Genomic DNA, 20235 nt, shown 5'->3' with positions numbered 1-20235 from the left:
TAGCTGCATAATCGTCGTTCACTCATGTCGTTAATAGGCATTGTGCAAAAACTATGTTGGGTGACTGAACCATTTTTTGGAACTTCCCACGACAAAAAGGGAAAAGGGTTTTTTTTAGAAAGGTTAATTTCCTCTAGATTTCTAAAGTATTGCCACTTTCACGTAAATTGTGTTTATTCATTATCTATTTATTTTAAAATGTTTTTAAAATTCTCCTCTGCACTACCCGACCCCTTTACATCTCGTCTTTATCATGCCTGCTTGCTGTCTAAAACAGCACCCCAACCCCAAAACCCCTACGTGTAAATTAAACTTATCATTAACTTAGTTGTTATACTAATTGTTAAAAAAAAATTAAAGTATAGCAGAAATACCTGTATCAACAATGATTATTAAATTATACAAAATTTAACGCTAAAAGTTTAGAAGCCTGTATCTAGTGAACGGGAGGTTTAATTCTAAAAATGTTTATACAAAAACGTAAAGAAACAAACATCGTGGCATAATCGTCACTGTGATTTGTTGGTTTCAGGTGGACTGACCACAGATGTATTTTTCTTTTTCGATAATTATATTCTGATGAATAATTACTTTCGTAGAAAAGTTTGAAGAATTTTCATCGTTTTTGAAACTTCAGTGTCGTTGTTTTTGGTTGTGTATGCATAGTCACATGTGTGCATGCAAATGTGTAGCTGAAATAATGTGTAGCTCAAATGTTTCTAACAAGTGCAGTAGAATTGAACTGAACTGCAGCAAGTATGCTAAGCTATACCATTCCCCAGGCAGGTGTTCTTCAGCATATTGGGTTATTTTCCAAGCCCAATAGTGCGTATTACTCCATGATTAAAATGCTTGACACGTAAACCTAACGTATAATCTAGTTTTTTAAAAGTAGTTAGTTGAAATCAAGCTTATTTTTATTTTTTGGGACCAGAGTCATCAATATAATGTAATTTAAAAGATAATGTAAAATAATGTAAAAAGCCATCCTTCTAAAAAATTGTGCCTTTATTGAATTTAACTATTAAATTTATTTTTGTCTGGTAATCTATTCCTTCCGTTTCTTAGCTAAACTAGAGATTTTGAAAAATATAAAAAAATCAGCTCAATCGTACCCCTAATTGTTACGTCCATTGAAAAAAAAAATCGTCGCTTTCCGAAGAAAACTGTATATTTTGGAACGCCGAAAAAAAGCCTTTTTCCATAAGGTTTTCTCGTGCGTTCCAAAACTTTAGGTAGGTAGGCCTGTAATTAATAAAATAAATTGCTTAAGTGTTAAACAATTTAATTTTTCTTTACGGATAATAATATTCTGATAAACATTTACAATTTACTTTCGTAGAAAAGTTAGAAATATTTTCATCGTGCTGTTTAGGACACTTCAATGTCGTTGTTTTCGGTTTTGTGTGCATAGAAATATGTGTAGCGGAAATAATCGACACAAGTGTTTCTAAAAATTGGGTCTTTTGCAGTAGAATTGAACTATAGCAAGTATGGTAAGCTAAAAATTCTCCAGGCAGGTGTTCTGCAGCTCAATCCTACCCCTAATTGTTAAGTCCATTGAAAAACAAAATCGTCGCTTTCCGAAGAAAACTGTATATTTGGGAACGCCGAGAAAAAAGCCTTGTTCCATAAGGTTTTCTCGTGCGTTCCCAAACTTTAGGTAGGTAGGCCTGTAATTAATAAAATAAATTGCTGAAGTGTTACACAATTTAATTTTTCTTTACGGATAATAATATTCTGATAAACATGTACAATTTACTTTCGTAGAACAGGTTGAAATATTTTCATCGTGCTGTTTAGGAAACTTCAATGTCGTTGTTTTCGGTTGTGTGTGTATAGGAATATGTGTAGCGGAAATAATCGGCACAAGTGTTTCTAAAAAATGGGTCTTTTGCAGTAGAATTGAACTATAGCAGTATGGTAAGCTAACCATTCCCCAGGCAGGCGTTCTGCAGCAATGGGGATAAATTTCCAGCGCAACCTTAGTAAAAAAACATGTCCAAACTGTGCTTATAAACCCATGAATAATATGCTTGACACGCGAATCTAGCGTCCCTAGTTTGGCTCCAACTTTTTTAGAGTGAAAGTCTAAACTAGACTTTTTTTTTATTTCTTCGATGAATATTTCTCAAAACAGAATTTTAATCATTTACTTCCATTCACAGACAAAAAATTATACAAATGTCTATAACGTCTTTTCAAAATAAATATTTACGTACCTTAACTACTTAAACTTTCCACACTGCTGAAAGCTTATGGGAAACGGGTTTTTGGAAAAATCGCAAAAAATTCAAGTCTGTGTAAGAGTATAATGGCCAATGCTAATCTTATGGTAAACATGACTAATGAAAATATTACAATTAACATAATTGCCCATAAAAGAGAAATGAATATCCTTTCTTTATCATATTTTTATTAAATTTAAAAATATAAATCTAAGTCTATATTAGAAAAAAATAGAGCAGACAATGTCATACGTTTTTGGAGCGTAAAAATTCTTATTGTTCTCATTACTATACCGTTTGGACGATTTCAACAATTTTTTTAAAACGATGCGGAATTTAAACTAAAAAAACTGGTAGATTTTTTAAGGAATGCTACTCGTTGTTTACATGTCGTAAATCGAGAAGTGCCAACTTACCCAGTAGGAGAGACTTGAGTATGCCGGGACACCGGGTCAAGAGGGATGTGAGGGGACAAATAAAAAATATTAATTAATTAAAATTTTTTTTAGTGTAACATGTAAAAACATGTTATCTAATTGGGGTTGAAGTTTGGTGTGTTTTTGTCAATAAATGTTGGAGTTATTGACAAAATAAAAAAACGGCTTTTCGCTTGTCAAATTTTTCACCGCCAAAAAAGGTTTAACGGGAAAAATACAAAAAAATGAATACTATATTTACATGGATAGAAACTTTGTTCATTTCTTTATCGTTTACAAAAAAATGTGAATTTTAGACCCATTATTTTAGGAAATATGGACATTTTAAAAATAGAGATGTTTTGGGGAATTTGGTACACTAAATTGCAGTTGAGATTGGCAGGGAGATTTGAGGACGGAGCTAAGCTATTTTTTCATAAAATGCAAATCTCAATTTACACGATAATTCATTAATCTTTTTTACAGACATATAGAATCGATGTAGGGGAACACGATTTCAATTTTTTTGAAAAATTTTAAAAATTTTAAGGCTTATAAAGCAAACTTCCAACTCTCAGTGTCCTCACTTACCCCTCAAAATAGGCTCCTCCCACAAATTTTTGAAAACTTTAGCCGTCTTCTACTGGTAAACGGTTCAGGCTACTCTAAAATTAAAGAAGGCCTAAAATATAGGCCTTCAAACAAAAAATGTGATATTTATTTAATCAAATTCATATTTTTTGTTGGACATCGACAGCAGAATGTAATAATAAATTTTTTAGTAGCAACATGGGCTTTCACACCAGTTTTGTTGAACTACTTTTTATCTACTTACTTTTTCAATGCGGCAGGTACTCCAAAAGTGGGAGGGTACATAATACCAATTACTGAAAACCTGTGAAGCTCCTTCTGTTTACGTTTAAAGGTAGTCTGCATTGCGTTGTAACCCCAGAAAATATATATAAGAGCCGTTATCTATCTGGATAAAAATTATTACATGTTGTGCTTTCTCAGTTAGAGAGTAAATAATATAGTCTCTACAAGAAATTCAGAATTAAATATGAATTGTCTGGTATGTAAAAGTAATTTTCCCTACTTAATTAGCTTTATACCGTAATGCAAATTAGGACTTGTATATTAGTCTTTTGTATTTTTTAACGAGAAAAATAAGTCGATTAAAAAAAGTTGCATAGAAGTTATCATGCATGCAAAATGTCTATTTTTTATGGTTTAAAATCCACTTTTCAGAAAAGACAGTATAAAGAAGCCAAGTGGCTGATTGGTGGGGTGAAACCGGACCCATCTTGAACACTGCTCCTAGTTGAACAAGGCCGGGGAAAATAGAAAGAATAGTTTGAAACATTTCATTTTTCTACAGAAGTGATAAATTAACTGTAGCATGATGTTTCACGAAATCCCGTTGTTATTTCTTGAGATACATATAATATATAGCTAGTTATCCCAATTAATGTGCCGTTGTGCCCAAGTGTGACGAGTGAAAAACTCAGGCCATTCATTCGTACAAATTATTCCCACAAACATTTATTTTTTAAAAGTTTGATAGTTAGACGTAAATCATATTTTTAGTAAAATGTCATTTGGGACAAGAAAATTGGTCTATCTTGACGAGAGATTATTTTGTCATCTACATCCAAAGAAGTTGCAATTTTCATTCTCTATCAGTAATCTTTCTCAGTTTAAAAAAGCCATCCGCCACTGAAACAGCCCGTTTTTTTATTTTTTTTTATTTTGTGGAAATTATCGCTTGGGGTAATAAAAATTAACAAATAGACGGGTTCAATGCGAAATTTTTCGCTTAATCGATTTGTGAAAACCGCAATCGCTTAGCTATTGAAGTTTGGGAGATGTAAAAAAACTGCAGAGGGTAGCCAAAATTTTGACTTGTTTCGGTTTTTGTGTAGCAGTTTTCTCGTCAACTGCTGCAACTAAAAATAATCCAATTGTTTTAAATGATGGCATACCCACCTCTTCAGACCATTTCATATTTTTTCAAAACTCGGCATAGAAGCCGAGATATGAACGATTAAAATTTTGGAAAAATTCCTGAAAATTTCTTCTTTTTTTTGCCATGCCAGCCTTCATCCTATAAGCCACCTAGCGCTGTCAATAAAAAAATTTCCCCCTCTTTGCCTTTAGGGTGTTACATGCACCACCGACACCATGCGCCCGACCCCTTCTCGCTGGTGTAGGCTGACGTTATGAGGGAAGCCACCCCAACAGACCCTAAACGCAAGAGGGACCCTTTCCCTTAAAGAGTTTTCTTTCGCATCTTTTGGAACAAAAAAATCTTTCTAGCTATTTTCAAAATTTTTTTTCTCGATTTTAGAAAAAGCTGGTTTTCATTGAGACGTGGGGGTAAGCTCTACGGAAATGTCAAGTGTGCATGATTTTTAGATCTTCTTTCCTCCTCCTCGAGAAAAAAAGAAAAAAATTCTAACTCTAGCCGTTCAAAAATGATTGCAGTTTGTATTTATGATACACAAAGCGCCATAAGAATACAAGCCAAACGAGGGAGGTGTTTTCAATTGGCTGGTGGGTACTGCATATTGGTGGACAGCATATCGGCGTGCTCATTCGGTCTTTTTTTCTTTCTAATTTTCTTAGGGATTTTTTATGAAGAAAAAAGGGTCACGCCGGTATACTTTCTGCCAATATATTCATCCCACAGGTTGCTCAACCCCTCAAATTTTGATGTTTTAATCCCCCTCCCCCCCAAAAAAAGATCTCGTCAAATTAAGTCACGTCGAACAAAGAAGAAGCGACTTCTTCTCCCTTTTTTGCCACTCCCATATCCACTCCTCAATTTGCAGACGTCCTTCATCCAAATCACCGCAAATCACCCTTTTTTGTCGCTTTTAGACCTGAATAAGTGGGTTGTAGGCAGCACGAAAAGTGTCATTTAGATGATGGTCGTCTGCAAATTGATCATGCTTAAAGGACCGCCCACCAAACATGGCGGGAATCTGTTTTTATTTGGGGGGGGGGGGCTTATCTCAACCTTGAAGAGAGATGACGTGGGGAAATTATTATTTGAAAAGTAAAATAATAATAGCTACTGTGAGAATCAGCGTGAAAGAATGATGTGAGTCAAGTTTGTTTGATTTCCTCCATATCCCATATTGATGCAAATAAGACTATTATGTGCAGCATCGGATAGAACTCGAATTTTGTAATTTTTGTTTGAAAAATGATGACTAGTGTTTAAATTAGTTTACAAGTGATGGACCCTTAAAGAATTTACATATACATTATGAATGATGACGTCTTTTACAATGATAAAATTAATATAGAATTAAATTTATTTTTGTAGTTGGCATTTGCAATCATTTCAGTCGTCTTGGCAAATCCAATCGACCGACTAGATTTTATGAAAGATAAGCTGACAAAAGAACTCGATAAAACATCAAGCGTCAGTAATTATATGGTGGTACCCGATACCCGACAGATGACAGTGAAGCCAGTAACCACGACAACAAAAAAAGCTATAGATAATAAAAATACTGTTAAAACAACAACTAAGAAACCATCAACGACAATGAAAACCACTTCAAAAACCACTACTAAGCCGAAGTTATCCATAACAACACCAAAAACTTCAAAAACAACAACAAAACCAAAAATTGAGGCCTCAACACAAAAAAAATTTACAACAACAGGAAAATTAACAACAACAAACAGAAAAACTACTTCAAAAACTACAAACGCAAAATCGACAATTATTACGTCTAGTACTATTAAGCTAGCTGCCACAACAGCAAAAACAACAACCACTAAATCATTGGCGACAACAACATCCAAGTCCACAACAAAAGCAAAACCAACAACTAAATTAGCCACAACATTGAAGCCTTTGTCAACAAAAGTAACTACAACAGCCAAATCCACAACAGCAGTGAGATCAACGTTCACAACCAAACCGCCAATCACAACAAAATTAACGACAACCAAAAAGCCTTTAACAACTTCAACTAAACCAACAACGTCAACAAAAGCTTCCACCACAACCAAATTAACGAAAACGACAGCTACAACTAAATCAAAGTCTACGACAAAACCGTCGACCACAGCAATTAAATTGACAACCACAAAGCCTACAACAACTACAACAAAACCAACTTCAACCAAACCAAAAACCACAACTAAATTAACACCAACTACAAAGCCTTTAACAACTACAACTAAATCTACGTCATCAACCAAACCGTCGGCCACAAGTAAATTAACTACAACAACAAAGCCGACAACCACTACTAGACCAAAATCAACCAAACCATCAACTACATCTAAACCTACATCATCAACGAAAACAAGGACCACAACTAAATTAACGACAACCTCAAAGCCTTTAACAACTACAACTAAACCAAAAACAACCAAACAATCAACCACAAGTAAATTAACGACAACAACAAAGCCTTCAACAACTACAACTAAACCAAAGACAACCAAACCATTAACCACAACTAAATTTACGACACCCACAAAGCCTTCAACAACTACAACTAAACCAAAAACAACCAAACCATCAACCACAACTAAAAAAACGACAACCACAAAGCCTTCAACAACTACAACTAAACCAAAAACAACAAAACAATCAACCACAAATAAATTACCGTCAACCACAAAGCCTTCAACGACTACAACTAAACCAAAAACAACCAAACCATCAACCACAACTAAATTGACGACAACAACAAAGACTTCAACGACTACAACTAAACCAAAAACAACCAAACCATCAACCACAACTACTGAACAGCCAACATCCACAACAGCTAAGCCTACAACAACTAGGGAGGATCCGACGACAACAACTACTGAACAGAAAACATCTACAACAGCTAAGCCTACTACAACTACGAAAGAACCGACGACATCAACTAATGAAAAGCCAACATCCACAACAGCTAAGCCAACCACCACTACAGCTGAGACAACTACCACTACTGAACAGCCAACATCCACAACAGTTAAGTCCACTATAACTACGGAAAAACCGACGACAACAACTACTGAACAGCCAACATCAACAACAGCTAAGCCAACAACCACTACAGCTAAGCCCACTTCAACTACTGAACAGCCAACATCCACAACAGCTAAGCCCACTACAACTACGGAAGAACTAACGACAACAACAACTGAACAGCCAACATCAACAACAGATAAGCCCACTACAACTACGGAAGAACCAACCACAACAACTACTGAACAGCCAACATCCACAACAGCTAAGCCCACTACAACAACGGAACAACTCACGACAACAACTACTGAACAGCAAACATCCATAACAGCTAAGCCAACAACCACTACAGCTGGGACCACTACCACTACTGAACAGCCAACATCCACAACACCTAAGCCCACTACAACTACGGAAGAACCAAAGACAACAACTGCTGAACCGCAAACATCCACAACAGCTAAGCCAGCCACCACTACAGCTGAGACCACTACAACTACTGAACAGCCAACATCCCCAGCAGCTAAGCCAACAACCACTACAGTTGAACCCACTACAACTACTGAAAAGCCAACATCCACAACAACTAAGCCCACTACAACTACGGAAGAACCAACGGCAACAACTACTAAACAGCCAACATCCACAACAGCTAAGCCCACTACAACTACGGAAGAGCTCACTACAATAACCACTGAACAGACAACGACTCTTACAGAGTCAAAGACAACAGCAGCTGAACCAACAACTACCACGGCTAAACCCACGACAACAGCTGTTGCGACAACCACTACTGCAGAGAAAACGACTACTTCTGCTGAGCCAACTTCAACTACGGAAGAGCCCACGACAACAACTACTGAACAGCCAACAACCACAACAGCTGAGCCCACTACAACAGCTGTTGAAACAACTACTACTTCAGAGCCAACGACAACTTCTGCTGAGCCAACGACCACAACAGCTGAGCCCGCTAAAACTACAGAAGAGCCCACAATCACAACTACTGAAAAGCCAACATCCACAACAGCTGAGTCAACAACTACAACAGCTGAGCCCACTACAACAACCACTGAACAGACAACGACTGATACTGAGTCAACTACTACAACAGCTGAACCAACAACTACCACGGCTGAACCCACGACAACAGCTGTTGAGACAACCACTACTGCAGAGGAAACGACAACTTCTGCTGAGCCAATTTCAACAACAGAAGAGCCCACGACCACAACTACTGTACAGGCAACAACCACAATAGCTGAGCCCACTACAACAACCACTGAACAGACAGCGACTGTTACTGACTCAACAACTACAACAGCTGAACCAACAACTACAACGGCTGAACCCACGACAACAGCTGTTGAGACAACCACTACTGCAGAGCAAACGACAACTTCTGCTGAGCCAACTTCAACAACAGAAGAGCCCACGACAACAACTACTGAACAGCCAACAACCACAACAGCTGAGTCCACTACAACAGCTGTTGAAACTACTACTGCAGAGCCAACGACCACAACAGCTGTTGAAACTACTACTGCAGAGCCAACGACCACAACAGCTGAGCCCACTACAACTATAGAAGAGCCCACGACAACAACTACTGAAAAACCAACATCCACAACAGCTGATTCAACAACTACAACAGCTGAGCCCACTACAACAACCACTGAACAGACAACGACTGTTACTGAGTCAACAACTACAACAGCTGAACCAACAACTACAACGGCTGAACCAAAGACAACAGCTGTTGAGACTACCACTACTGCAGAGCAAACGACAACATCCGCTGAGCCAACTTCAACAACAGAAGAGCACACGACAACAACTACTGAACAGCCAACAACCACAACAGCTGAGCCCACTACAACAGCTGTTGAAACTACTACTGCAGAGCCAACGACCACAACAGCTGAGCCCACTACAACTACAGAAGAGCCCACGACCACAACTACTGAAAAGCCAACATCCACAACAGCTGATTCAACAACTACAACAGCTGAGCCCACTACAACAACCACTGAACAGACAACGACTGTTACTGAGTCAACAACTACAACAGCTGAACCAACAACTACAACGGCTGAACCAACGACAACAGCTGTTGAGACAACCACTACTGCAGAGCAAACGACAACTTCTGCTGAGCCAACTTCAACAACAGAAGAGCCCACGACGACAACTACTGAACAGCCAACAACCATAACAGCTGAGCCCACTACAACAACCACTGAACAGACAACGACTGTTACTGAGTCAACAACTACAACAGCTGAACCAACAACTACAACAACTGAACCCACGACAACAGCTTTTGAGACAACCAATACTGCAGAGCAAACGACAACTTCCGCTGAGCCAACTTCAACAACAGAAGAGCCCACGACAACAACTACTGAACAGCCAACAACCACAAGAGCTGAGCCCACTACATCAGCTGTTGAAACTACTACTGCAGAGCCAACGACCACAACAGCTGAGCCCACTACAACTACAAAAGAGCCCACGACCACAACTACTGAAAATCCAACATCCACAACAGCTGATTCAACAACTACAACAGCTGAGTCCACTACAACAACCACTGAACAGACAACGACTGTTAGTGAGTCAACAACTACAACAGCTGAACCAACAACTATAACGGCTGAACCAACGACAACAGCTGTTGAGACAACCACTACTGCAGAGCAAACGACAACTTCCGCTGAGCCAACTTCAACAACAGAAGAGCCCACGACAAACACTACTGAACAGCCAACAACCACAAGAGCTGAGCCCACTACAACAGCTGTTGAAACTACTACTGCAGAGCCAACGACCACAACAGCTGAGCCCACTACAACAACCACTGAACAGACAACGACTGTTACTGAGTCAACAACTACAACAGCTGAACCAACAACTATAACGGCTGAACCAACGACAACAGCTGTTGAGACAACCACTACTGCAGAGGAAACGACAACTTCTGCTGAGCCAACTTCAACAACAGAAGAGCCCACGACAACAACTACTGAACAGCCAACAACCACAACAGCTGAGCCCACTACAACAACCACTGAACAGACAACGACTGTTACTGAGTCAACAACTACAACAGCTGAACCAACAACTACAACGACTGAACCCACGACAACAGCTTTTGAGACAACCACTACTGCAGAGCAAACGACAACTTCCGCTGAGCCAACTTCAACAACAGAAGAGCCCACGACAACAACTACTGAACAGCAAACAACCACAAGAGCTGAGCCCACTACAACAGCTGTTGAAACTACTACTGCAGAGCCAACGACCACAACAGCTGAGCCCACTACAACAACCACTGAACAGACAACGACTGTTACTGAGTCAACAACTACAACAGCTGAACCAACAACTATAACGGCTGAACCAACGACAACAGCTGTTGAGACAACCACCACTGCAGAGCAAACGACAACTTCCGCTGAGCCAACTTCAACAACAGAAGAGCCCACGACAACAACTACTGAACAGCCAACAACCACAAGAGCTGAGCCCACTACAACAGCTGTTGAAACTACTACTGCAGAGCCAACGACCACAACAGCTGAGCCCACTACAACTACAGAAGAGCCCACGACCACAACTACTGAAAAGCCAACATCCACAACAGCTGATTCAACAACTACAACAGCTGAGCCCACTACAACAACCACTGAACAGACAACGACTGTTAGTGAGTCAACAACTACAACAGCTGAACCAACAACTACAACGGCTGAACCAACGACAACAGCTGTTGAGACAACCACTACTGCAGAGCAAACGACAACTTCTGCTGAGCCAACTTCAACAACAGAAGAGCCCACGACGACAACTACTGAACAGCCAACAACCATAACAGCTGAGCCCACTACAACAACCACTGAACAGACAACGACTGTTACTGAGTCAACAACTACAACAGCTGAACCAACAACTACAACAACTGAACCCACGACAACAGCTTTTGAGACAACCAATACTGCAGAGCAAACGACAACTTCCGCTGAGCCAACTTCAACAACAGAAGAGCCCACGACAACAACTACTGAACAGCCAACAACCACAAGAGCTGAGCCCACTACATCAGCTGTTGAAACTACTACTGCAGAGCCAACGACCACAACAGCTGAGCCCACTACAACTACAAAAGAGCCCACGACCACAACTACTGAAAATCCAACATCCACAACAGCTGATTCAACAACTACAACAGCTGAGCCCACTACAACAACCACTGAACAGACAACGACTGTTAGTGAGTCAACAACTACAACAGCTGAACCAACAACTACAACGGCTGAACCAACGACAACAGCTGTTGAGACAACCACTACTGCAGAGCAAACGACAACTTCTGCTGAGCCAACTTCAACAACAGAAGAGCCCACGACAACAACTACTGAACAGCCAACAACCATAACAGCTGAGCCCACTACAACAACCACTGAACAGACAACGACTGTTACTGAGTCAACAACTACAACAGCTGAACCAACAACTACAACAACTGAACCCACGACAACAGCTTTTGAGACAACCAATACTGCAGAGCAAACGACAACTTCCGCTGAGCCAACTTCAACAACAGAAGAGCCCACGACAACAACTACTGAACAGCCAACAACCACAAGAGCTGAGCCCACTACATCAGCTGTTGAAACTACTACTGCAGAGCCAACGACCACAACAGCTGAGCCCACTACAACTACAAAAGAGCCCACGACCACAACTACTGAAAATCCAACATCCACAACAGCTGATTCAACAACTACAACAGCTGAGCCCACTACAACAACCACTGAACAGACAACGACTGTTAGTGAGTCAACAACTACAACAGCTGAACCAACAACTACAACGGCTGAACCAACGACAACAGCTGTTGAGACAACCACTACTGCAGAGCAAACGACAACTTCTGCTGAGCCAACTTCAACAACAGAAGAGCCCACGACAACAACTACTGAACAGCCAACAACCATAACAGCTGAGCCCACTACAACAACCACTGAACAGACAACGACTGTTACTGAGTCAACAACTACAACAGCTGAACCAACAACTACAACAACTGAACCCACGACAACAGCTTTTGAGACAACCAATACTGCAGAGCAAACGACAACTTCCGCTGAGCCAACTTCAACAACAGAAGAGCCCACGACAACAACTACTGAACAGCCAACAACCACAAGAGCTGAGCCCACTACATCAGCTGTTGAAACTACTACTGCAGAGCCAACGACCACAACAGCTGAGCCCACTACAACTACAAAAGAGCCCACGACCACAACTACTGAAAATCCAACATCCACAACAGCTGATTCAACAACTACAACAGCTGAGCCCACTACAACAACCACTGAACAGACAACGACTGTTAGTGAGTCAACAACTACAACAGCTGAACCAACAACTACAACGGCTGAACCAACGACAACAGCTGTTGAGACAACCACTACTGCAGAGCAAACGACAACTTCTGCTGAGCCAACTTCAACAACAGAAGAGCCCACGACAACAACTACTGAACAGCCAACAACCATAACAGCTGAGCCCACTACAACAACCACTGAACAGACAACGACTGTTACTGAGTCAACAACTACAACAGCTGAACCAACAACTACAACAACTGAACCCACGACAACAGCTTTTGAGACAACCAATACTGCAGAGCAAACGACAACTTCCGCTGAGCCAACTTCAACAACAGAAGAGCCCACGACAACAACTACTGAACAGCCAACAACCACAAGAGCTGAGCCCACTACATCAGCTGTTGAAACTACTACTGCAGAGCCAACGACCACAACAGCTGAGCCCACTACAACTACAAAAGAGCCCACGACCACAACTACTGAAAAGCCAACATCCACAACAGCTGATTCAACAACTACAACAGCTGAGTCCACTACAACAACCACTGAACAGACAACGACTGTTACTGAGTCAACAACTACAACAGCTGAACCAACAACTATAACGGCTGAACCAACGACAACAGCTGTTGAGACAACCACTACTGCAGAGCAAACGACAACTTCCGCTGAGCCAACTTCAACAACAGAAGAGCCCACGACAAACACTAATGAACAGCCAACAACCACAAGAGCTGAGCCCACTACAACAGCTGTTGAAACTACTACTGCAGAGCCAACGACCACAACAGCTGAGCCCACTACAACTACAGAAGAGCCCACGACCACAACTACTGAAAAGCCAACATCCACAACAGCTGATTCAACAACTACAACAGCTGAGCCCACTACAACAACCACTGAACAGACAACGACTGTTAGTGAGTCAACAACTACAACAGCTGAACCAACAACTACAACGGCTGAACCAACGACAACAGCTGTTGAGACAACCACTACTGCAGAGCAAACGACAACTTCTGCTGAGCCAACTTCAACAACAGAAGAGCCCACGACAACAACTACTGAACAGCCAACAACCACAACAGCTGAGCCCACTACAACAACCACTGAACAGACAACGACTGTTACTGAGTCAACAACTACAACAGCTGAACAAACAACTACAACGACTGAACCCACGACAACAGCTTTTGAGACAACCACTACTGCAGAGCAAACGACAACTTCCGCTGAGCCAACTTCAACAACAGAAGAGCCCACGACAACAACTACTGAACAGCCAACAACCACAAGAGCTGAGCCCACTACAACAGCTGTTGAAACTACTACAGGAGAGCCCACGACCACAACTACTGAAAAACCAACATCCACAACAGCTGATTCAATAACTAAAACAGCTGAGCCCACTAGAACAACCACTGAACAGACAACGACTGTTACTGAGTCAACAACTACAACAGCTGAACCAACAACTACAACGACTGAACCCACGACAACAGCTTTTGAGACAACCAATACTGCAGAGCAAACGACAACTTCCGCTGAGCCAACTTCAACAACAGAAGAGCCCACGACAAACACTAATGAACAGCCAACAACCACAAGAGCTGAGCCCACTACAACAGCTGTTGAAACTACTACTGCAGAGCCAACGACCACAACAGCTGAGCCCACTACAACTACAGAAGAGCCCACGACCACAACTACTGAAAAGCCAACATCCACAACAGCTGATTCAACAACTACAACAGCTGAGCCCACTACAACAACCACTGAACAGACAACGACTGTTAGTGAGTCAACAACTACAACAGCTGAACCAACAACTACAACGGCTGAACCAACGACAACAGCTGTTGAGACAACCACTACTGCAGAGCAAACGACAACTTCTGCTGAGCCAACTTCAACAACAGAAGAGCCCACGACAACAACTACTGAACAGCCAACAACCACAACAGCTGAGCCCACTACAACAACCACTGAACAGACAACGACTGTTACTGAGTCAACAACTACAACAGCTGAACAAACAACTACAACGACTGAACCCACGACAACAGCTTTTGAGACAACCACTACTGCAGAGCAAACGACAACTTCCGCTGAGCCAACTTCAACAACAGAAGAGCCCACGACAACAACTACTGAACAGCCAACAACCACAAGAGCTGAGCCCACTACAACAGCTGTTGAAACTACTACAGGAGAGCCCACGACCACAACTACTGAAAAACCAACATCCACAACAGCTGATTCAATAACTAAAACAGCTGAGCCCACTAGAACAACCACTGAACAGACAACGACTGTTACTGAGTCAACAACTACAACAGCTGAACCAACAACTACAACGACTGAACCCACGACAACAGCTTTTGAGACAACCAATACTGCAGAGCAAACGACAACTTCCGCTGAGCCAACTTCAACAACAGAAGAGCCCACGACAAACACTAATGAACAGCCAACAACCACAAGAGCTGAGCCCACTACAACAGCTGTTGAAACTACTACTGCAGAGCCAACGACCACAACAGCTGAGCCCACTACAACTACAGAAGAGCCCACGACCACAACTACTGAAAAGCCAACATCCACAACAGCTGATTCAACAACTACAACAGCTGAGCCCACTACAACAACCACTGAACAGACAACGACTGTTAGTGAGTCAACAACTACAACAGCTGAACCAACAACTACAACGGCTGAACCAACGACAACAGCTGTTGAGACAACCACTACTGCAGAGCAAACGACAACTTCTGCTGAGCCAACTTCAACAACAGAAGAGCCCACGACAACAACTACTGAACAGCCAACAACCACAACAGCTGAGCCCACTACAACAACCACTGAACAGACAACGACTGTTACTGAGTCAACAACTACAACAGCTGAACAAACAACTACAACGACTGAACCCACGACAACAGCTTTTGAGACAACCACTACTGCAGAGCAAACGACAACTTCCGCTGAGCCAACTTCAACAACAGAAGAGCCCACGACAACAACTACTGAACAGCCAACAACCACAAGAGCTGAGCCCACTACAACAGCTGTTGAAACTACTACAGGAGAGCCCACGACCACAACTACTGAAAAACCAACATCCACAACAGCTGATTCAATAACTAAAACAGCTGAGCCCACTAGAACAACCACTGAACAGACAACGACTGTTACTGAGTCAACAACTACAACAGCTGAACCAACAACTACAACGACTGAACCCACGACAACAGCTTTTGAGACAACCACTATTGCAGAGCAAACGACAACTTCTGCTGAGCCAACTTCAACAATAGAAGAGTCCACGACAACAACTACTGAACAGCCAACAACCACAACAGCTGAGCCCACTACAACAGCTGTTGAAACTACTACTACTGCCGAGCCAACGACAACTTCTGCTGATCCAATGACCACAACAGCTGAGCCGACTACAACTACAGAAGAGTCCACGACCACAGCTACTGAAAAGCCAACATCCACATCAGCTGATTCAACAACTACAACAGCTGAGCCAACTACAACAACCACTGAACAGACAACGACTGTTACTGAGTCAACAACTACAACAGCTGAACCAACAACTACAACGGCTGAACCAACGACAACAGCTGTTGAGACAACCACTACTGCAGAGCAAACGACAACTTCTGCTGAGCCAACTTCAACAACAGAAGAGCCCACGACAACAACCACTGAACAGCCAACAACCACAACAGCTGAGCCCACTACAACAACCACTGAACAGACAACGACTGTTAATGAGTCAACAACTACAACAGCTGAACCAACAACTACAACGGCTGAACCCACGACAACAGCTGTTGAGACAACCACTACTGCAGAGCAAACAACAACTTCCGCTGAGCCAACTTCAACAACAGAAGAGCCCACGAAAACAACTACTGAACAGCCAACAACCACAACAGCTGAGCCCACTACAACAGCTGTTGAAACTACTACTGCAGAGCCAACGACCACAACAGCTGAGCCCACTACAACTACAGAAGAGCCCACGACCACAACTACTGAAAAGCAAACATCCACAACAGCTGATTCAACAACTACAACAGCTGAGCCAACTACAACTAAAGAAGAGCCCACTACAACAACCACTGAACAGACAACGACTGTTACTGAGTCAACAACTACAACAGCTGAACCAACAACTACCACGACTGAACCCACGACAACAGCTGTTGAGACAACCACTACTGCAGAGCAAACGACAATTTCTGCTGAGCCAACTTCAACAACAGAAGAGCCCACGACAACAACCACTGTACAGGCAACAACCACAACAGCTGAGCCCACTACAACAACCACTGAACAGACAACGACTGTTACTGAGTCAACAACTTCAACAGCTGAACCAACAACTACAACGGCTGAACCCACGACAACAGCTTTTGAGACAACAACTACTGCAGAGCAAACGACAACTTCTGCTGAGCCAACTTCAACAACAGAAGAGCCTACGACAACAACTACTGAACAGCCAATTACCACAACAGCTGAGCCCACTGCAACAGCTGTTGAAACTACTACTGCAGAGCCAACGACCACAATAGCTGAGCCCACTACAACTACAGAAGAGCCCACGACCACAACTACTGAAAAGCAAACATCCACAACAGCTGAGTCAACAACTACAACAGCTGAGCCCACTACAACTAAAGAAGAGCCCACAACAACAACCACTGAACAGACAACGACTGTTACTGAGTCAACAACTACAACAGCTGAACCAACTACTACCACGTCTGAACCCACGACAACAGTTGTTGAGACAACTACTACTGCAGAGTCAACGACAACTTCTGCTGAGCCAACTACAACTACTGCTGAAACCACAACAAGCACGGTTGAGCCTACTACCACCACTGATGAATCTATTACAACGACTACTGAGGCCACAACCACAACAATGGAACCCACTTTGAGCACAAAAGAGCACACGACAACAACTGCTGATTTTACAACCACAACAGCTGCACAAACCTCGACAACTGTTGAGGAAACGACTACTGCAGAGTCCACAACAGCTGAAACTACTTCCACCACGAAAACTTCTGAAGGACCCACTACCACAACAGCTGAACCTACTACTGCAACTGTTGAACCAACCACTACTGAAGAGATAACCACAACTACTGCAGACCCAACATCAACTACTGCTGAAACCACAACAACCATAACAACAGAACCCACCTCGACACTTTTGAGGAAACAACTACTGAAGTGTCTACAATCCCAATAGCTTAACCTATCTCAACTAGAAATGGTCCAAGATAACCACAGCAGAACCCACAAAAACTTCGAAGGAACCAACTACAATAACAGATTTAGCTTTCTTTCGTTAAATGAATTCACTAAAATGGAACTAGAGCGGTTATCAGTAAGAAATACATTTCTTGGTAGGAAAGGTTTTGTAACAATTGTTGTTGTTGTAAATGTTTTTAAACATTACTAACAAAAATATAACAATTGGATACACATTTAATTACTAACAACAATATAACAATTTGATACACATTTGATTAACTTATCCTTCTTTTTCTTTGAATTTCTTTGTTTTTAAATGGATTTAATTATTTACTGGGTAATAAAATAAAAATATAATATTTCAAATGATGTCTCGCCAGGTAGCATTTGATATCATTTTTATGTCAATTTGATATTCTTATGTCATTTTGACATCCATGTCATACTTTCGACATAAAATTGACATGATTTTTAGACATCTTATATATGATACGTATTTGAAATATTTTTGATATTGCATTATGAGATATAACATTTCTGATATCCAAATGATGTGAGGTTTTATGTCAATAAATTGATATCACACTCCGCACGTCCAAACAACGTAAAATTGACATCCTTTATTATTACATTTATTTGAGATTTACGAAGTACGTGTCAAAATGATGTCTAATATTCGATATCATTTTGAATGTCTAACTGACATGCCAGCACAGCTGGTCTAATATCCGTCTATTCGACGTATGTTTATCCATTCTTCGTCGTGTCTATCTTTCGTCGAAAAAATACGACGATACTACGTACTTTTCACGTCTTTCTTCGATATTGTGATATTGTCTACTTTGTATGAATTTAACTGTCTTATAGAAGTAATATTTTAACATAAACTGAATCTACTTTTCCTGGTTACAAATTACGTCCATTAGATGACCACAGTGGACGATAAACAGACGGACGTAGTTTGGACGTCCATTAGATGCAAACATACGTCAAGTTTTTTTAAGTTCATTTTAGTACAACAAATAGACGGCCAATGGACAAACACCAGAATCAAAGCTAAAATTTTTCTATCAGTTGATAGAACTCATAAAAACTAGCCTTTATAGAGTTAGCAAACGTCTGAAGTTGCCAGTTCGCTGAAATTATGAAAAAAAAATTGGGCGTAAACTAGTAACAGTTTTTTCATGGCGGCTTATGTAGTTTTGCCGGTGTCAGTATTAGTTTTATGTTTCCCATTCAACCGAAGAGGCAACCGGCCCGACACAACCAGCTACCGCCCCTGGCCTCCCCACAACCCGCTCCCTAGTAGTGGAGAACCCCACACACTACTTAGAGAGCACCAGCAGCCACCGACAACGGCGGACGCAGTACACACGCCGGTAACCCTCTATACACGCCGCCACCACGAGTGTGTTCTCCACTGCTCACGCAGAGGGTGACACCACTCAGACAACGACACGTGTTCGCTCTCCACTGCTCACGCAGAGGGTGGCAACACTCACGCCCAGTCACACACAAACACGCCGCCGTCACGAGTGAGACCCACACACAGGACAAAAAGTCCACACCGATGCCTCCCGCCTACGTGGTCTCGGATTTATCCTCAAACAACAACAAACAAACGGAGATTGGAAGATGGTCCAAGCTGGGTCACGTCTCATCGTCCCGGCCGAATCCCGATATGCAATGATCGAGCTAGAATGCCTCGCAGTGGCTTGGACCATGAAAAAATACAAGAGTTTTCTCGAATACCTCCCATCATTTGAAGTCGTACTGGACCAACGGCCATTAATCCCAATCCTCAACGACTACACACTGGATCAACTAGATAACCAACGCCTCCTCCGCCTATGACTGCAGATGTCTCAATTCTCTTTCAACGCCCGGTGGGAACCGGGTAAAGAGAATGTTGA

General features: G+C 41.6%; 1 protein-coding gene across 1 annotated transcript in view; it reads left to right on the top strand.

Annotated features, from left to right (window-relative positions):
• The first annotated feature begins 3613 nt into the window (after positions 1-3613).
• LOC124321775 (mucin-19-like) overlaps positions 3614-20235 on the top strand; it is a 37304-nt gene continuing 20682 nt past the window's right edge. The window contains exons 1-2 of the mRNA XM_046784249.1: positions 3614-3716; positions 5976-17662. Coding sequence (XP_046640205.1) covers positions 3705-3716; positions 5976-17662 — 11699 coding nt within the window. The 5' untranslated portion in view covers positions 3614-3704. The remainder of the gene's footprint in view (positions 3717-5975; positions 17663-20235) is intronic.

This window comes from Daphnia pulicaria, chromosome 1 (genome assembly GCF_021234035.1).
Source record: "Daphnia pulicaria isolate SC F1-1A chromosome 1, SC_F0-13Bv2, whole genome shotgun sequence".
Taxonomy (NCBI): domain Eukaryota; kingdom Metazoa; phylum Arthropoda; class Branchiopoda; order Diplostraca; family Daphniidae; genus Daphnia; species Daphnia pulicaria.
Note: the sequence above shows the minus strand (reverse complement) of the source record. Positions and strands in the feature narration are given on the sequence as shown.